Below are 20,420 nucleotides of genomic sequence, written 5' to 3' on the forward strand. Positions count from 1 at the left end.
TGTGTTAGTTTGGAAAGAAACCTGGTGAATGGGCTCAAGGTTTTAAACACTGTCCATCATGTTGCTATCCCAAATTGTGACTCCTACACAAAGTGCCTTTTTTGTCTCAGTGAGGAGCACATTAAAGTGTAGTATATGCAATTTGTTCAAGAAAAGAAGGCAGATTGCCAGAGTCCCACACCTCAAACAGTACCTTATAGAGCAAGCCATGAGGCCCATTTCAGCCCCAGGACCTTGTCCGACCCCTCAGTCTGCTATAGAGATGACAGTAGTCTCTGACAGACACTTGGACTTGGACTTTTTCCAGAGAGGGGACCAATGTCTCTTCTCTGGGCCTCCCTAAAAGAGGAGTCATAAAGCTGACTGAAGTTGAGCCATTCCCAGTCCAAGAGAGACTCTTCCAAGAGGAATGCAGAGCATCACCAGTACTCCTCAGATACCTAGGATAGAGCCATGTCATCCACCCATTCCCTGTTACTGAGATGAGAACAGATCAGTACTTACCATCAACTCCAGTACTGTCTGTAGGACAACCATTGAACCTGGTACTAATGAGCTCCATTTCTTCACCAGCATTGTCAGTACCAACCACCCAACAGACTTATCAGGCAGCAACTGATTTGTTTTGCGTCTCTGTTCCAGACTTTTGTGTACATGAGTCCTCAGCAGTAGAAGTACCCTCTGCAGTTCCTGGCTCATCTGAATCTGTCACTCTGGAGTACAGATTGTTAAACGCACCACTGTTGGTACCAGTTAGGAAGCCCACCAAAAGAGTGACCTCAACATTGTCTTTGGCACCAGTGTACCCTTCTCAGTACTGACCTATTCTTTACCTTCAATGTCAGTCTGTCTCAGCACTCACAGCTATGGTTCTGGACCATTCCTCGGACAGGGCACTGACGGTACCTCATACTTTGGCACCAGTACCGAAATCCATCCCAGCAACAACTTTCAATGTGGTCTTGACATCTCATTGGGCCTTTGCGGTACCAGCTACCATGCCGGGTTTGGTACAGATAGAGCCCTCTTCCCACTGGCTACAGATAGATCAGGGCATTTAGTGACTCCATCAGGTTTGGCTCCTGTGTTGCCCAGTGATTATTCACAAGGTCCATTGCACTCAGGCTTAGAATCTTCCTCTACTTGCAATCCCCTCCTAGGCATTGGTTGAGTAAGTGTTCCAGACCACCTTCAGAGGAAGAGCATCAGTACAGAGACCAATACTGTTCCTTTAGTAGAGATAGGTCAGCATGACCCAGTTCCTACTCACCTCTTGTGTCATACACTTTTCCTCAGTGGTCCCTTCTGAGCCCATGGGGGTGGGCTCTCCTCTTCCAATGTCCCGATCGTTGGCACACTCCAGAGGAAGGTTGCCAGACCATTTTGCTAATCGACTTTCTAAGCCACCTATATTGGGGACACATACAAATATTGCTCCCATTGAGCCTCCAAAACAGCAGTGTGAGCCACTACCAGAAGAACCAGTCCAGCTACAGGAAAATCCACTTGTTCCTGTTTGTCACTGGATAATTCCATGGCCCTAGATTCTTTCTCCCCTTTTCCAGAGATTTTTCCCTACCAAGACCTCCAAAGAAGGATGGCTCCAGCATTGGGCACTCAAGTTGAATTTGTCCAAGAGAATATTCAAAGATCTTGGACAGACTTTAGTTGTCAGCCATTCAGAGGGTTGCCATTGCTATAAATAAGGCTTTCTTTGAGCTGACGAAGAGCATTTGATCACACTACCTTCCGTAGCACCTACAGCTAAGTACATGGACAAGCATTATTATGTCCCTATTCAAGACTTTGAATGTTTTAATTTCCATCCAGCCCCAAGCTCCCTTGTAGTCATTGCCACCAATGAGAGGTCAAGGCTGAAGAGATTCAAATCAACTCCCAAAGAGGAAGAGGCCAAGAGGTTTGATTTGATGGAAAGAAAAATGTATTCCACCTCATCTCTCCAAATGTGCATAACTAATCAGCAGGCACTTTTATCAAAAAAAGACTTCATAAACTGGAAATCTGTGTCCATATTTACTGACAGACTTCCTGAAGATGCAAGGGAAGAATTTAAGGTTTTCATGGCAAAGGGCCACCTAAAAGCCAAGACATTGCTTCAGTCAACACTGGGGACCCCATTAGGAGGAGGGTCCCAGCCTGAACATCTGCACAGCAATTTTACAGTTCCACAGCCCAAGCCCTGTGAGCCTAAATCAGACATGGGCCAGTGATGTTTAATTGCTGTGTACTGTAGATGAACACTTCAAGTACATTTCCCAGACCTGAAGAGCTCTGTGTGGCTCAAAAGCATCTCTCTTTCACCTACAGAAATTGGTCCAATAAAAGATATTATCTCACCCACCTTGTCTCTTTAATTTACCAGTATAGTTAAACCACCTCCCTGAACAAGATAAACTATATTGGCAAAAAAAACTTTTTTGCTGGTATAGCTGCATCTATGTGGGGGAGGATTTGAGGGAAGGGGGTGTGACATTGCACTCCATATGTTTTATGGAAAGATGCTTATGAATATGAATATGATGTAACTGGAATATGCTTTATGTAAAAGGTCTCTTGTAAGGTATCATAGCAAAGGTTATAAATTATTGAATATATTCCTCCTATTTGTGTGCATGTATCATTCTTGTATCTAAAGCTAGAAATACGAAGTATAACTCTGAGGTCTTATTGTAATTATGCAATATGTGGGCCATTAGTGGTTGTTTAAAATCTTGATGGATCCCATTGACTAGGACAATTAGTTGTAAATGGGTTATTTACCTGCAAGTCTTTCTGTGTAAGTGTGGGCCAACCCAGCAAGAATGGAGACTAGGGGTCTTACAATGACTTGTGACCATGTCACATGATACTGGAATCCATCTTAATCTGGTACTTTTCCATTTAGAAGGAGGGCTGGGGACCTAGAGAGACAAAAGATTCCTGCCTTGTGCCAAAGCTATAAAAGGGGGTGGAGCAGGACAAAGGGAGGGCCAGTCATGAGAAAACCCCTGGTTACCGCCTGAGATGTCTGCTGGAACTAACAAGGACTGTACCAAGGGAAAGAATTGAGCCCAGACTGGGAAGGAATCAAGTCTGTGAAAGAAGCTTATTGGAACATCTCTGAGGGTGAGATATTACCTGTAATCAGTTTCTTAATGTATTAGGCAACACTTGCGTGTTTTTGCTTTATTTTGCTTGGTGACTTACTTTGTTCTGTCTGTTATTACTTGAAACCACTTAAATCCTACTTTTTATACTTAATAAAAGCACTTTTGTTTATTAATAAACCCAGAGTAAGTGATTAATACTTGGGGGAGCAAACAGCAGTGCATATCTCTCTATCAGTGTTATAGAGGGTGGACAATTTATGAGTTTACCCTGTATACGCTTTATACAGAGTAAAATGGATTTATTTGTGGTTTGGATCCCATTGGGAACTGGGTATTTGGGTGCTGGAGATAGATAACCTGTTGAGCTGTTTTCAGTTAAGTCTGCAGCTTTGGGGGTGTGGACCAGATCCTGAGTCTGTGCTGGAGCAGGCTAGTGTGTCTGGCTCAACAAGATAGGGTTCTGGAAGCCCAAGCTGGCAGGGAAAACGGGCTCAGAGATAATTTCAGCACATCAGGTGACAGTCCCAAGGGGGTCTCTGTGACCAGACCCGTCACATGGGGGCATTGCTGACATAGCTATGTGTGTCAGCATTGTGGTTTTTTTTAATACTCCTAACCAACATTGCTATGCTGACAAAACTTTGTAGTGTAGATTTAGCCAAAGTCACTTTCTCCATATGGTGTCTTGTCTACAGTGTACCTGATTCTCAGAAGGACTGAGCACTGCAGCTCAATTGAAGTCACTGTGAAATGTGGTTACTCAACACCCCTGAAATATAAGATCATTTTCATAGTTTTCTTAATTCCTGTAACTGGTTAACTAATAAATGTTAACGTGTATTAATTCTCAGTGTGAGGGCCTCCAAATTCACCTTTATTTGCTGGGCTATAGAGGAACTTGTGAAGGTAGATTGCTTGCATTGTGTCTTGTGAGGAGCACCCTAATTTTAAGTTGTTTTTCTGATTTGGAGATGGTTATTACCAAGATTATTAAGTCATTACTGGCCCTTTTTCATGGTGAGGATAAAGAAATAGTAGATGAAAAAGACACACAAGAATAGTGAACCTCACTATGAACCTATACGGGAAATAGGATTCAAAGTATATCGTGACATTATCAGTATCCTGTCATTGTCATGCTCCTGTGGTTGCCAGCGAAACTGCATGCATAGCTTTACCCTTTTACAGCTAAACAGTGGAGTACTTTTGTTTAGATTTTTATCAGGTATATGCTGAAGTAAATAGTATTTTTCTGTCTCGTCCTCAAAAATGTGCAAATAAGATGTGACGTGTCACCATTTATGGCATGGCTGGTACTAGAGTGCTGAAAATCGACTGTTATGTCTCTGCCATTGCTTCTCCTTTGGTTAAGGAACAACTCAGTTATGTGAGGTCAGAGTAAAACACATAATTCATTTTGTATAAACTCCTTGAATCCTAGTGTAAGAGTTCATCCAACATTCTCAGCTTGCCATTCAAATCTTCCAACACCAACACGTTGTCCAGTTCCAGCAAAAGATCACAAAATAAACTGAAAAATGTTTCCATAAAAATCAAGCAGTCCCCACTGAAACAATAAAAAACTCTAGAATAGTAAGTAAAAGCTCTTTCTCAAAAGTGAACAAAATTGGGATCAAAAGAATGAACATATAGAAAATTATAAAGCACAGAATTAACAATTGTTGGAACGTTTTCACAATCCTAGAGCCACAGGCACAGAGGATAAAGTCCCATTTCAAGATTCCAGTAATGCCATCTGGTTATTCCCCCTCATTACAGGGAATTCCCAGATGATAGATGTTTGTTATGATGTGATTAAAATAACACACTGGGAGGCTAACCAGTTGTACAATAATCTTCTCCAAAATTCCTTCAGCCACAGCAGAAACATGCTGTGGGTTTTATTACTGTAACTTCCTCCGCATTGCAGGGCTTTTGAAAGAAGCATGTCATTTTCTAGATACTGAGATCCTGCTGATGGGAATAAACAATGCCATCTCCTCCCTCGATGGAGAGGAATGTTTCATATCCACCCTGAAGCCTGTTGCTACAGAGATTTACAAGGATCGCTTAATGGCAATGGGCTATAAATTATAGAGCATGGAACAGAACCCTTTGCAGAATAGCAGCCATGTTTGTTTTGTTACCATTGGAGTCTTTCATCTGACTGGTTAACTTAGCACCTCACTTTCTTACACGAATAAAATTTGGGTGATTTATGAACTCAGTGCTCTTTTACCATTCACATCTCAGTTTGAGAGAAAGCTCAGCAGTGCTATGCTCAGGGGGAAGCATTTGCCAATATTAACTATATGAAACTGGTTCATTGTAGTTGTTGCTTATGCTTTCAAATGTTTCCTTTTTAATCACATGTTCAGCTACTTATATTTAAAAAATAAATAAAACTGTTTGTCTAAACTGAATTTGATTTACCAGTTACCTCACCCAAATCTCAAAGCTGCAGTTTAAAAGGATATCAGAACTGTTCTAGGTTTTCAGTAAGCTTGGCTGCAGAAAAAAGGAATACTGTATTTGTTATTTTATGCTCCATGTTTTTCAAATATATTTGAAAACACTGAAAAAACACTGTTTCCCTCCCAAATTGAAAGGAATGGAAGAAGAATTCATTATTGCAAATTTTCTTTTCTATGGATCTTTACTTCCTGCGACGGGGCAAGGCCAGATGGCTATGGAAGAGTATTGGGAGATAGATATATTAGCTCCAGGCTAAACAAATCCCTGGTACCAGGATAAGTGAAATGGCAGCTGCTCTAGGTCAATTAAGACACCTGGGACCAATTAAGAACTTTCCAGAAGGCAGGGAGAAGGCTAGGTTGATTGGGACACCTGAAGCCAGTCGGGGCTGGCTGAAAATAGTGAAAAGCCTCCCAGTTAGTCAGGTGGGAGTGCATGTCAGGAGCTGTGGGAAGAAGTTCTGTGGTTGGAGAGGCTGAGTAGTACACACCATATCAGGCATAAGGAAGGAGGCCCTGAGGTAAGGGTGAAGTGGAGCTTGAGGAAGTGAGGGCTGCTGTGGGGGAAGTAGCCCAGGGAATTGTTCATGTCATGTTTATAAAAGGTCAGCTACCATAGCTGATACTATTAGGGTCCCTGGGGTAGAGCCTGGAGTAGAGGGTGGGCCCAGGCACCCCCCCCCCCCCTTTTGCCCCCTGATTAATCACTGAGACTGGGAGACAACAGAGACTGTGCAAGGAAGGATAACTTCTCCTCACCTCCCTCACTGGCTTATGATGAAAATGGCTCAGTAGACTGTGACCCCTTGTCTCTAGAAAAAGAAGGGTTACGTGGAGGGGCACAGTGAGCATCTGAGGCTAGCAAAATCTGCCAGGAAACGCGGGACCCACGGAGGCAAGGACAGAGCTTTGTCACATTCCAAAATCTGTTTCTGGGTCTCAGAGTGATGATTTGTGGTATTTACCTTCAGTTATCTTTTGAAGTTCACTTATGTGCTGGTATCTTCACTTTTTGCCTGATTTAGCTATATTAGATCAGATCTCTTAACTCGGCTCGACAGTGTAGTCACATGGTCAGTGTCAGTCAAACCAAAAATCCAACAACTGCATGAAAAGTCATACAGGAGGCTGATACATAAAAGAAACTTTGTTTAATAGTGTGGCCTCTTGTCATGTATGCTAAAAACATAAAGTTCATATTACAAGGTGATCCTACAGTGTAACATAGCCTCCTGGAACCAGGAAATATGCAGCCATTTGTAATATTCTTATCCCAATGGGATATTTAGAAAAAGGTTAGTCTAGCAGTCTTCAGCCTAAATTATAGAAGAAGATAAATGTATGGATTATCCATACAAGAGCAACAAAAATGTGAAGTTAGATGACAGAGATGTATGAACAGATTCATAGATAAGACCAGAATGGACCATTATGATGATCTAGTCTGACTTCCTTACAACCTCAATTTAAGTCCTACTTGAATTATCAATCTTGATTTAAAATTTCCGTGATGGAGAATCAATCACAATCCTTGGTAACTTGTTCCAATAGTTAATTGTTCTCACTGTTAAAAAATTGTGCCTTATTTCTAATTTGATTTTTGTCTAGCTTAAGCTTCTAGCCATTGAATCTTGTTATACCCTTTGCCTGCTAGATTAAAGATTGCTGTTCTCCATGCAGGTTCTCATAGATCAGGGGTGGGCAAACTATGGCCCGGGGGCCACATCCGGTCCTCCAAACGTTTTAATCTGGCCCTTGAGCTCCCGCCGGGGAGCAGGGTCCGGTGCTTGCCCCGCTCCAGTTGGGGAGTGGGGTCAGGGGGTTGCCCCGCTCCATGCAGCTCCCAGAAGCAGCAGCAGCAGCAGGTCCCCCTCCTGCTCCTACGCATAGCCAGGGCATGCTGCACGCTGCCCCTGCAGCTCCCATTGGCCAGGAACCACAGCCAATGGGAGCTGCAGAGGTAGCACACAGAGCCGCCTGGCTGCCCCTATGCTTAGGAGCAGAAGTGGGGACATGCCGCTGCTTCTGGGAGCTGCTTGAGGTAAGCGCTCCCCAGGGCCTGCACTCCTGAACCCCTCCCTTGCCCCAAACCCCGGCACCACCCCTGATCCCCCTCCCACCCTCCAAACCCCTTGTTCCCAGCCCAGAGCACCCTCCTGCACCCCCAACCCTTCATCTTCAGACCTCACCTGCCCTTACACCCCAACCTCTGGGCGCAACCCAGAGACCCCTCCTGCATCCTGAACTCCTCATTTCTGGCCCCACCCCAGAGCCCACACCCCCAGCCAGAGCCCTCACCCCCTCCTACACCCCAGCCCCCAATTTTATGAGCATTCATGGCCCACCATACAATTTCCATACCCAGATGTGGCCCTCAGATCAAAAAGTTTGCCCACCTCTGCCATAGATTGATCAAGCCACCCCTTAACCTTCTCTTAGTTACATTTAACAGATTGAACTCTGTCAGTCTATCTCTGTAAAGCATATTTTCCAATCCTTTGATCATTCACATGGCTCTTCTCTGAACTCTCTCCAATTTATTAAAATCCTTCTTGAATTGTGGACACCAGAACTGGCTACAGTATTCCAATAGCAATTCACTGGTACCAAATACAAAGGGTAATATAACCTTCCTATGCAGTAGTCTCCTTTTTATACAATCAAGGGTCACATTAGCTCTTTTGGCCATGGCATCACACGTGAGCTCATGTTCATGTGATTACCCACTATGACCTCCCCCATTTCTTTTCAGAGTCACTGCTGCTCAAAATAGAGTCCCTCATTCTGTAAGTATGGCCTACATCTGTGGCTCCTAGATGTATAATTTTACATTTGGCCATATTAAAATCGTATTGTTTTCTTGCGCCCAGCTTACCAAGCAATCCTGATCACTCTGTATCAGTGACCTCTCTTCTATATTATTTACCACTCCCCAATCTTTGTGTAAACTGCAAATTTTATTAGTAATCATTTTATATTTTCTTTCAAGACATTGTTAAAAGTATTAAATAGCATAGGGCTAAGAACCGATACTTGTGGGACTCCACTAGAAGCAGCACCACCTACCACCACCATTAGAAGCACTATACCTACCAGCAGTTCTCAAACTTCATTGCATTGTGACCCCCTTCTGAAGACAAAATTGCTACATGACCCCGGGGGGAGGTGCCCAAGCTCTGCTATCGCGGGTGGGAGGAGAGGAGGCAAGGCCGGAGCCCGAACCCCACCACCCCAGGCCGGGGGGGGGGCTGGAGCCCAAGCACTACTGATGGGGGGAGAGGGGGCTGGAGCCTGAGCCCCACCACCCAAGCCCCACTGCCCCAGGTGGGGGTTCAGCTTTAGCCCCGGGTCCCAGCAAGTAACAAATGCTGGCCCTGGCGATTCCATTAAAATGGGGTTGTGACCCACTTGGGAGTCCCGACCCACAGTTTGAAAATGGCTAGATGATGTTTTCCCATGTACAGCTACATTTTGAGACCTATCAGTTAGCCAATTTTTAATCCATTTAATGTGCACTTTGTTGATTTTGTATTGGTTCCAGTTTCGTGATCAAACTACTGTGTGATACCAAATAAAATGCCTGACATAAATCTAAGTTAAGTATGTCAATGCTATTATCTTTATCAACCAATCTCATAAAAAAATCAAATTTGACAAGATCTTTTTTTCCAGTAATCCATGTTCATTAGCATTACTTATATTTCCTTTATTTAATTTTTTTTAATTATGTCCCTTATCAGTCTTTCCATTATTTTGCCTGGGATCAGTGTTTAGGTGACAGGCCTATAATTACCCAGGTTATCCCATTTACCATTTTTAAATATTGACACTACATTAGCTTTCTTCCAGATTTCTGGAACTTCCCCAGTGTTCCACGACTTAGTGAGAATCAACATTAGCAATCCAAACAGCTCCTTGGCCAATGCTTTTAAAGTTCTTAGATGCAAGTTAGCCAGATCTGCTGATTTTAAAATGTCAAACTTTATTAGCTACTGTTTAACATCCTCCTAAGTTACTGCTGGAGTGGAAAGTGTTTCATCCTTATATGATATGACTACATCATCTGGCTTTTTTCCAAATAGAGAACAGAAATGTACATTGGAAAACATAATCCCAACTATACATATAAAATGATGGGGTCTAAATTAGCTGTTACCACTCAAGAAAGAGATCTTGGAGTCATTTGGATAGTTCTCTGAAAACATCCACTCAATGTGCAGCGGCAGTCAAAAAAGCGAACAACATGTTGGGAATCGTTACGAAAGGGATAGATAACAAGATAGAAAATATCATATTGCCTCTATATAAATCCATGGTATGCCCACATCTTGAATACTGCGTGCAGATGTGGTCACCCCATCTCAAAAAAGATATATTGGAATTGGAAAAGGTTCAGAAAAGGGCAACAAAAATGATTAGGGGTATGGAACGGCTTTCGTATGAGAAGAGGTTAATAAGGCTGGGACTTTTCAGCTTGGAAAACAAACGACTAAGGGGGGATATGATAGAGGTCTATAAAATCATGACTGGTGTGGAGAAAGTAAATAAGGAAGTGTTATTTACTCCTTCTCATAACACAAGAACTAAGGGTCACCAAATGAAATTAATAGGCAGCAGGTTTAAAACCAGCAAAAGGAAGCATTTCTTCACACAATGCACAGTGAACCTGTGGATCGCTTTGTCAGAGGATGTTGTGAAGGCTAAGACTATAACTGGGTTAAAAAAAGAACTAGGTAAATTCATGGAGAATAGGTTCATCAGTGGCTATTAGCCAGTTTGGGTAGGGATGGTGTCCCTAGCCTCTGTTTGCTAGAAGCTGGGAATGAGTGACAGCAGATGGATCACTTGATGATTACCTGTTCATTCTCTCTGGGGCACCTGGCAATGGCTACTGTCGGAAGACAGGATACTGGGCTACATGGACCTTTGGTCTGACCCAGTATTGCCGTTGGTATTTTCTTATATTCTTAAATATTTATTGAATACTTCTGCCTTTTCTGCATTATTATTGAAAATTCTACCATTTCTATCTAATACAATTTTTAGGATTCTTTTTGTGCCTAATATAATTTTAAAAAAACTCCTTATTGTCCATAGATTTCTCCTTGTGTCCTTTTGCTTCTCTTATTAATTTTCTACAATTCCTAGCAACTGATTTATATTCATTACTCTCAACTTCCCCTTAACTTGCCTCAGAGATTTCTTGTGACCCTCAATGTAGTCTCTCTCCCCTCCTAGAGGCAAGGATTACAGCTTACTGAGTCACCTTCATCATTGGCCAGTCAACGGGTTTTGTGTAAGAATGCTCTTTAGACCCGGTCTTCCTTCTTGTGCGGGGGGGGAACCCGGGCCCACCCTCTTCTCTGGGTTCCAGCCCAGGAACCCTAATTGGCAGTGGCAACAGGTTGTTTTCCTATACTTCTGGAGCTATGGCCCTTCCCTGGGCCACTTCCCCAACCATCCCTCCTAGCACCCTCCTTGGTACCTGACCACACTTGTTCTCCTGGCTCTTTTACTGCGCACCTTCTTTCTCCCAGTCTTCCCACAACACACCTTCTTACTCCCAGCTCCTACCAGCCAGCCTCTCTGAAGGGACTTCCTTTTAAATTAGTCCCAGCTGGTTCTAAATGGTCTTCAGGTGATCTGTTTAGCCTGTTTCCCTTGATTGCTTCTAATCAGTTCTTAGCTGGTTCCAGGTGTCTTATGGAGTTTGCCTGACTTAATTGCTTCTAGCACCTTCCTGACTGCTCTGGAGTAGCCCTTGCCCTGGTCACACAGGGAACAGAAAACTATTCATCCAGTGTCCAGTGTGTTTTCCTTCTACCAGACTCCTGCACCCAACCAGTCTGGGTCTATCACACTGCTTTCATTTGCCCACTAAACCGGGTTGATTTTTTTTTTAACCAGTGTGGCCTTCTTTCTCAATTGTAGCTTTTGAGCATCTAATAAAATGTTCTTAAACAGTTCCCAGTTATCATTCACATTTTTCTGTTTAAATTCTCTCTCCCAACTGATCTGACTCATAATTGTTTTTATCTTTGTGAAATCAATCCCTTTTAATGTATCAAGTATATATTTTACGGGTTTGGACAATATTCTGTTTTCACATTACAGTGTGATCAAGTCATGATCACTTGTACCTAGGCTACCACTATTTTTAGATCCATGATCAATCCTTTATCTGTCAAGATGAGGTCTAATATAGAATTCACGCATGCTGGATGCAACGTTTTCTGAGTTAGGAAATGATCATTTATAATATATAGAAATTGCAACAACGATTTAGTACTGGTAGCATGGGACCTCCAGCATGTGTCACTAAGTTGGAAGTCCCCCATGATAACTTTTTTTTTTACCTACACATTATAGGTAGGTGCTTAAAAAGACAGTCATCCTGTTCTCTAATGTGATTTGGTGGTCTGTATCAGACACCAACTAGTAGCCCATCCTGTGCTTTATCTTTTACGACATTGAGCCATAAGCATTTAAGATCATTTTCTTCCAAGTTGTCAGTGAATTGGAAGCAGGTAATCATTTTTGACATAGTGTGTGACTCCTCCAACCCTTTTCTCTATTTGATCCTTCCTAAATAGGATGTAACATTGTGACAGGATCGGGCTAGATGGCTATAGGAGAGTAATCGAAGGCAGATATATTACCCAAGGCTAAGTAGGTCCCTTTTCCCTGGGTAAGGTAACAGGGAAGGTTCCAGAATAATCAGGAACCTTCTGGAGACAAATTAAGACAGGCTGATTAGAACACCTGCAGCCAATTAAGAAGCTGCTAGAATCAATTAAGGCAGGCTAATCAGGGCACCTGGGTTTTAAAAAGGAGCTCACTTCAGTTTGTGGTGTGCGTGTGAGGAGCTAGGAGCAAGAGGCGCTAGGAGCTGAGCGTGAGAATGCGGACTGTTGGAGGACTGAGGTGCACAAGCATTATCAGACACCAGGAGAAAGGTCCTATGGTGAGGATTAAGAAGGGGTTGGAAGGAGGCCATGGGGAAGTAGCTCAGGGAGTTGTAGCTGTCGCACAGCTGTTCCAGGAGACTCTCTAGACAGCTGCATTCCACAGGGCTCTGGGCTGGAACCCTGAGTAGAGGGCGGGCCGGGTTCCCCCCAAATCCTCCCAACTCCTGGTCAGACACAGGAGGAGTCGACCTGGACTGTTTGTTCAGAAAAACGGCCAAACTGAGGGCTGCCATGAAGCTCCAAGGCGAGCAAATCCGCCAATAAGCGTAAGATCCACCAAGGTAGAGCAGGAACTTTGTCACACCATTGATTTTAATATTCCAATCATGCAAATCTTCCCCCTAAGTTTCAGTAATATGAAGTAGGTCAAATTTATGCTCATAATTGAATAATTCCAATTCTTCTTCTTTACTACCCATGCTCCTAGCTTTGGTGTATAATTAAATAAAATGTTTCTTTTCTTCATGTCCACTGGTGTCTTGATTAATTATGTGCTTTATTGTGTGCTAAATGTATGCTTCTTTGTTCCCTCTTTTTATCCTCCTCTTTTATTATTAGTTTAACATCCTCCTGACTACTCGTAGACTTTAAGGTCAGAAGGGACCATCATGATCATCTAGTCTGACCTCCTGCACATTGCAGGCTACAGAACCTCACCCATCCTCTCCTGTAATATACCGCTAACCTCTGGATGAGTTACTGAAGTCCTCAAATCATGATTTAAAGACTTCAAGTTACAGAGAATTTACCATGTACACTAGTTTAAACCTGCAAGTGACCCATGACCCATGCTGCAGAGGAAGGCAACACCCCCACCCCCACCCCTGTCTCTGCCAAACTGTTGCAGGGGAAATTCCTTCCCAGTCCCAAATATGCGATCAATTAGACCTGAGCATGTGGCAAGACTCACCAGGTAGGTACCTGGGAAAGAATTATCTTAAATTCAGAGTCCTGCCCATCTATAGTCCCATCTCCAGTCGTTGGACATTTTTGCTACTGGCAGTTGCCAATGGGCCACATGCCTTGTAGGCTGTCCCATCATACCAGCTCCTCTATAAACTTATCAAGTTCAGTCTTGAAGCCAGTTAGTTTTTTTTGTCCCCACTGCTCCCAGCCTGTCCCCCAGGAAATTGGTTCTCCATCTACTGAGTTGGAGACCATTCAAACCGTGAAGCCCCCTCTCTACACAGAAGATGGACCAAGTGTTCCACAAAACCAAAATCTTCTGTCTTACATCACTTAACTAGCCAGCGATTTACTTCCAGAATCTTTTGTCTTCTGTCTTCCTTTGCTTGTAGGACAGGAAGGATCTCCAAGAAGATCACTTGGACATTCTTCTGCTTCAGCACCATTCTGCATTCCTTGATGTCATCTATAATCTTTAAAGTACCCTGTAATACAGTGTCATTACTGATGTGATATGCACCATTCCAGAGGAACTTTGCCTGCCAGTTTCAGTAACATCTCTAATCTTAGAGTGATGTCTCATGTCTTGATTTTGGAAAGGCAGTATGCCACCCTGTTGTCCACCTGTTCCTTGCAGAACATTCTTTCCATTCTTCTTAGCATAAAATCCTCTTCAAGGGTCATCTGTCTTCCATGGATGGTTGAAGATCCACTTAAAATTGAAAACTGAATCACTGTTGTAGGATTACCTTAAACTTGGAGTTAAATTGCAACTCTCCATATTTTATAATGCCAGAGTCATTCCTGTGGAAGCCAGATTCCTAGGTATTTCAGGCATAAGGATCCTTATCCAAGTCTAATAACTTGATCCAGAGTTGGCTTTTTCATACTGATATTTCTGTTGGGATAGATCAAAATGCATTTTTGAACTGGTCTAAGAAAAAATGTCACCTCTGATGTATCAACCTTTAAATAAAAGACTGAGCAGGATTACAGACTTTTGCATTGAAGACCAAAAAACTTCCCTTAAATCCCATTATTTTCGACTGTTAGTTGTGCATTTTGTGGATATACATTTATCTTTCTGTCATTACCCTGGTTTCACTGTAATTCACTGTGTCCTGTCCCGGACATCATATTAACCTTATTTTTAATAAAGAAGCATATATCTTGCCTGGATATTTATATTATTGTACTATTTTCTAATGCCCGTATAATTGTGCATTGACCTGGTATCAACGTGATAAGACAGATGCTTTTCATTAAAGAACATTTCTCAGGACACTGGCCCTCACCATTGCACTGTTTTTTTTGCAGCAGAGCAGCAAAGAATTTTGGAATAGAAATGTAGTTGTCTTAGCACTCTAAGAAATCCAGCGTGACACTGGTTGCAATAAGAGCATTCTTGAATTGTGCGTCAGGGATGAAAACCAGCATTTCTGGGATGTAATGTTTGTAGGTAGTGGTGATGGTATGTTGTCCATTCTGCCTTCTGGTGCACCAGATACATTGTTGAACCAAGTTATGTCAATATGTACGCCCGGAATTACCCTTTGAATATTGATAACAGTGCAACCCATTGCAAACAGCACAGTATAATCTGTCTCTGGAGTAATGCTGTGGATCATTTGAGGCTGTCCTGTCCAATGTGACAGCACTTTGCTCTGGGTGGGTAGCTGGTGGGGCAGTTGCTCTTCATTATACTCCCCAATCTTGCCATATGCTAAAGAATTAAGACGAGTAATGTTGTTTGTATGAATTTAAATACCCCCAGTAAAATTGCAGCCCTGTTCAAATTCTCCTCTCAAAAACACTGGTGCAGAATAGACGATCTGTGGGTGCCAGGATGAGGAGGGTATGTGTTTAAACAAGAGGTGGCAGGAGGTAGATACAACAGAAGAAAGGGCACATGAGGAGGAGTGTTGAGATACTACATCAATAAATACATTATAAATAAGGCTACGATTTAGTCATGGGTATTTTTAGTAAAAGTCATGGACAGGTCACTGTCAATAAACAAAAATTCACGGCCCCGTGACCTGTCCATGACTTATACTATAAATATCCCTGACTAAATCTTGGTTGGGGACGGGGAGGGGGCCCTAATGGAAGTGGGGGTGTGGCTGGCTCTGGGGCCGGTCCAGCAGCAGCTACACGGCTGACTGCAGGGCCATCCAAGCAGCTGGCTGCAGAGCCACTCCAGCAGTGGCAGATGTGGCTGTCCATGGGGCCACCTGAACAACAGGCCCCGGAGCCAGCTGCTTGGGCGGCCCTGAGGTCAGCCACACTCGCCATCACAGAGGTCACGGAATCCGTGACTTCTGCGACCTCCGTGACAGACATGGAGCCTTAACTATAAACCCTCGCAGGAAGGCAGAATGATATGTTACAATTAACATTACATTCTTGTAAATAAATATACTAACTATTAAACATTTATATTTATTCAGTATTATTTTCTTACAAACTCTTTCAAATCCCACAAAATAAGCCTTATTTTCATAAGCACACACAATTAACACATTTATAAAATAAATATTTCCTACCGCACAGTTCTCTGGGATCATGTAGGGACCCCTCCCACAAACATGTAGAAAGGGAAGAGTTCTTTGCCACTATGGTTTACGTGTCTGCATTTTCAGATTCATAGTTCTGCTTTGACAAAAAGTATAAAAGATAATTCACACTGACATTTTAAACATATCTGTGACGGGGCAGACTGGCCCCGCACTGGGAATGAGAGGATCAACCCTTCCCTGCTGGCAGAGGAAGCCACGCCCCTGAGGATCTGTTGGGCATGCTCCAATAGAGAGTCAAGTATAAAAGCCTGCAGAGCTACTCAGTCAGGGCTGGCAGCTGAGGAAGGAGGACACCCAGGGGAGGCTCCAGCCCAGGAGCAGTGGCGACTCGTACAGGAGGGAGCCGAGGGGCTAGGAAGTGGGACCAGAGACTGGCAGCGGTGGGAGCCCCAGGGGCTGAGGAACCTGAAGACCCTGATGCCACAGGGACTGCTACATTTGGAGAACTGGTAGGAAGTGACCCAGGAAAGGGAAGGGAGTAGTATTTCCCACCACTCTGAAGGCAGTGTATTGCGGTAGGATTCCCCGCTGATCCAGGGCGGATCACGCCGTCAATGACAGGGTCATGGGTTACCCCAAAGGAGATAGATGAACTCTGGCTACTGGGTTGCACTATCCTAAGAGGGGAAGAGGACTTAGTGGAACTCTGGCCCCCAGGTCACACTGCTTTAGGAGCACACTATAGAGACACTGGCTGCTAGGCCATGGTATCCCACCAGAAGAAGAGAGTTTCGGGAGACTCTGGCCATTGGGCCACGCTGCTTTAGGAGCGCACTATAGGGACTCCGGCGCTAGGCCGTGCTATCCCACCAGAGGAGGAAGATTTAGAGGGACTCTGGCCATTGGGCCATATAGCCCTGACTACCGGGGAGGTTGTGAAACTGGTGTAGAAGCCGGGAGGTGGGATTAACCTCCCTCCCACCCCTGGAATCAAAGGGGTTGACGAAATACAAAACCCGCCACAATATCTCTTAGTCTCTTAGGTGGATTTAAAGGGCAGAGGTTAACTTTAGGAATCCAGGACCTGTTTTGTCATGAAGCTAAATAAATAAATATTCTTTCAGATCAAACCAGACTTCCTACTTAAAATAAAATAATTAGTTTCTTCTGTTTACCTTTCTAACTTCAGTGAATGCTTTCACTACTGATGTGTCTAAAATCCTGTTTTCCAGATTATCCTTAAGAATTGAGCCAGGAAGCAGCTCTCCTCGACTGGTCTCCTCCAAGGAAGATCTTGCAGGTACAAAAAGTTGTTGTGAATATTTGAATCTCAACAACGTATCAATATTACATCTGTACTTGGATAAATCATTCTCTCTAGTTTATGCAACTAGAGTTTCTAGGCTTTTTATGCCCATATAGTGAATCCAATTCACATCAGCATTCTGCCTAGGGATTCATTGCATTTCAAGTGGGAAAATTGCATTTTATTGTAATTAAATAGGTATGCTGAAAGAATTGTCAGAAAATCGATACCTCATTCTGAACTTCAGAGCATTGAGTGATGTAGATGATCCCAAAAATGTAATAGTTGTAGAATTGTCAGTAATGAATTTTTCAGTAGTGAGCACCTGACTTCAGTATATTTGTAATACCAAGAACAAGTGGTCACTTGGTAAAATAAATAGCCAATCAATTTAGAACAAACCACACAGCGTGTAGTTAGTCTGGAATTCACTACCCTGGGTGGTCAGAATCAGATATTGTGGCAGCATCATAGAAATAGCCAGATAATTGTATAACTGCTAATAACAATTGCAGGTGGTGAGCTAAGATGCTCACCAGATATCATGCTTCAGTGGTCAAGAAGGAAGTTTTGCCTTTTCATCTGCAGAAGAATGGCAAATTCTATCATCTTTTAAAAAATAAGTAAAATCAAAACCTTTAGAAGTTATTCTTCACTTGAAGAGATTGTAGATGGAGCATGCATTCAGCACTGTTTGGCTAATGGGTTTATCGATCTCTAATTTCACATGAAACTGGAAAATGAGCATTTCTGCAGTTAGTGGTTGGCAAGCTCCACATTTTTAATAGCCAGTATACACGCCAAGTAGATATTTTCCTCTGTACTTTTGAGTAAAAGCACAGAGGTATTCCAGCTCTGTTTCCCTAGAGATAATCCCTGGGGTTGGCCAACACAGGTTGGCAAGGGTGCAGTACTGCTAACCAAGTCTGTCTCTCCACCAGCCTTGTCACCACATCATTCCTGCCAGGGACCACCGTGCCCAGTGGTATTACTCTGTGCTTCTTTGTCAGACTTGTTTCCATGGAGCAGTCCTCTAAGAGGTAGATTTCAGAGTAGCAGCCGTGTTAGTCTGTATCTGCAAAAAGAAAGTACTCCTTTTCTTTTTTCTAAGAGGTAGAGTATCTCTGATAAAGATTGCTAACTTATAAATAAGCATAATTTATCACTGAGCACAAATGCTACGTAAAGAATAGATAGAGTATTTGCACATGAAACAGAAATTGGATGGATTAGGTGTTTGTTACAAACGTGCTTTTTCATTTTTACCTATCTAGTGAATAGAAATCAGGACTGTATCTCTTTCAGTGTGCTTGATTCAGTGCAGTAAATAATAAATTAAGTTCTCTACACATAGTTCTGTGTAAAGTAGCACATGAAACTAAGGAAGGGAGCTATATCACCTCGGGAAAGGGTAAAGTAGTGTTGTGATAACTATCCAACATTATCTATTATCTATCTATACAATAGAATTCATAAGAGATTTTGGCTGGTGTCTGTTTCCCCAATATACAGACATGCTTTCCCATTATCTAATAAGACTTGTTTGGAAGCAGAATGAAGATGGTAACCACACAATACAGACTGTTGCCTCTTTTTGTCTTATGAAAGGATTTGATATAAGTGACTTGGGACAACTTGGATGTTTCATTATTTTATTTCCAAGTGCCCTGTTACCAGTTTTAAGGTAAAGTAACAACCTTCACAGCTACTAGATTCCATGTGGATCTGTGGGATTCAGTGGGAGCCTGGGTACAACACACTGCTTCCCTTGACTTGACTGAATAGACACTGAGGATATTATGACGCATAAAGTCATAGAAATGGAGCCTTGTTTTACCAAAACTAGGCAACATGTTTGATTAAAGGACCACTGTTGAGATTGGTTGGCCCAAAATGCGAACTTACCTTTTTTATTGCTCATATGTTTCCAGAAACTATGTCATTCTGTATGATGAGGGTTTGTGATTTGAGAGTAGTGGTTTGGAAAACAAATTCTTCAAAACCTGCTTGCCTTTATTTGATTAACCATGCAATAAGAAGCTTGTGTGTGCAGCCCAGCCCCCATGGACAATAAATAATTAGTGTGTAACTAAGTGCCCAGGAAAAGCCCTATAATAACATATTGGTACATGCATGCAAGTGGGGGTAGGGAGATATGTAACCAGTTTTCAGTTTTGAGCATCTAAGAGCTTTTTCTAAACAGCGAGGGAAAATGCTTTTAAGAAACTGAAGTTTATCTTCGTATCTTGGCAGTGTCCTTTTAAAATATGAGATTCTTTGTAGATACAATGGTATTTAGTGTTGACTTGGGCTTCATCTTGTTAATATTGTGCTAGGATTCCAAATAGATTGTAGGCTTAGATATGTAATCTGGCTTTGTGTTGAAATATTTGGATTATCTTGACAAATGAGTTAATTTTTACTAAGGTAGCCCCAGAAGAAGCTATGTTCAGCTGAAATATAAACATAGAATCATAGAACTGGAAGGGACCTCAAGAAGTCTTCTGGTCCAGTCTCTTGCAGGACAAAGGATTATCTAGACCCATCCCTGACAGGTGTTTGTCTAACCTGCTCTTAAAAAATCTCCAAAAACGGAGATTCCACAACATCCCTAGGCAATTTATTCCAGTGTTTAGCTACCCTGAGAGGAAGTTTTTCCTAATGCCCCACCTAAATCACCCTTGCTGCAATTTGAAGCATTCCTTCTTGTCCTATACTCAAGGGTTAAGGAGAATTTTCTCCATCCTCCTTGTAACAACCTTTTATGTATTTGAAAACTGTTACCATTACCCCCCTCATTCTTCTCCAGACTAAACAAACCCAATTTTTTCAATCTTCCCTGATAGGTCATGTTTTCTAGACCTTTAATCATTGCTGTTGCTCTTCTCTGGACTTTGTCCACATCTTTCCTGAAATGTGGCACCCAGAACTGGACAGAATACTCCAGTTGAGACCTAATCAGCCTGGAGTAGAGCAGAAGAATTACTTCTCGTGTCTTGCTTACAACACTTCTGCTAATACATCCCTGAATGATGTTTGCTTTTTTTTTTGTAACAGTGTTACACTGTTGAACCATATTTAGCTTGTGATCCACTATGACCCCCAGATCCCTTTCTGCAGTACTCCTTCCTATTTTG

General features: G+C 42.6%; 1 protein-coding gene across 17 annotated transcripts in view; it reads left to right on the forward strand.

The window, feature by feature from the left end:
• The window catches only part of RALGPS1 (Ral GEF with PH domain and SH3 binding motif 1), a 443,114-nt gene that overhangs the window by 369,744 nt on the left and 52,950 nt on the right, over positions 1 to 20,420 (forward strand). For all 17 annotated transcript variants that reach the window (XM_043498706.1, XM_038375127.2, XM_038375136.2 and 14 more), the window contains one exon: positions 17,210 to 17,277. In XM_043498706.1, coding sequence (XP_043354641.1) covers positions 17,210 to 17,277 — 68 coding nt within the window. The remainder of the gene's footprint in view (positions 1 to 17,209; positions 17,278 to 20,420) is intronic.

This window comes from Dermochelys coriacea, chromosome 16 (genome assembly GCF_009764565.3).
Source record: "Dermochelys coriacea isolate rDerCor1 chromosome 16, rDerCor1.pri.v4, whole genome shotgun sequence".
In the NCBI taxonomy this organism is placed as follows: domain Eukaryota; kingdom Metazoa; phylum Chordata; order Testudines; family Dermochelyidae; genus Dermochelys; species Dermochelys coriacea.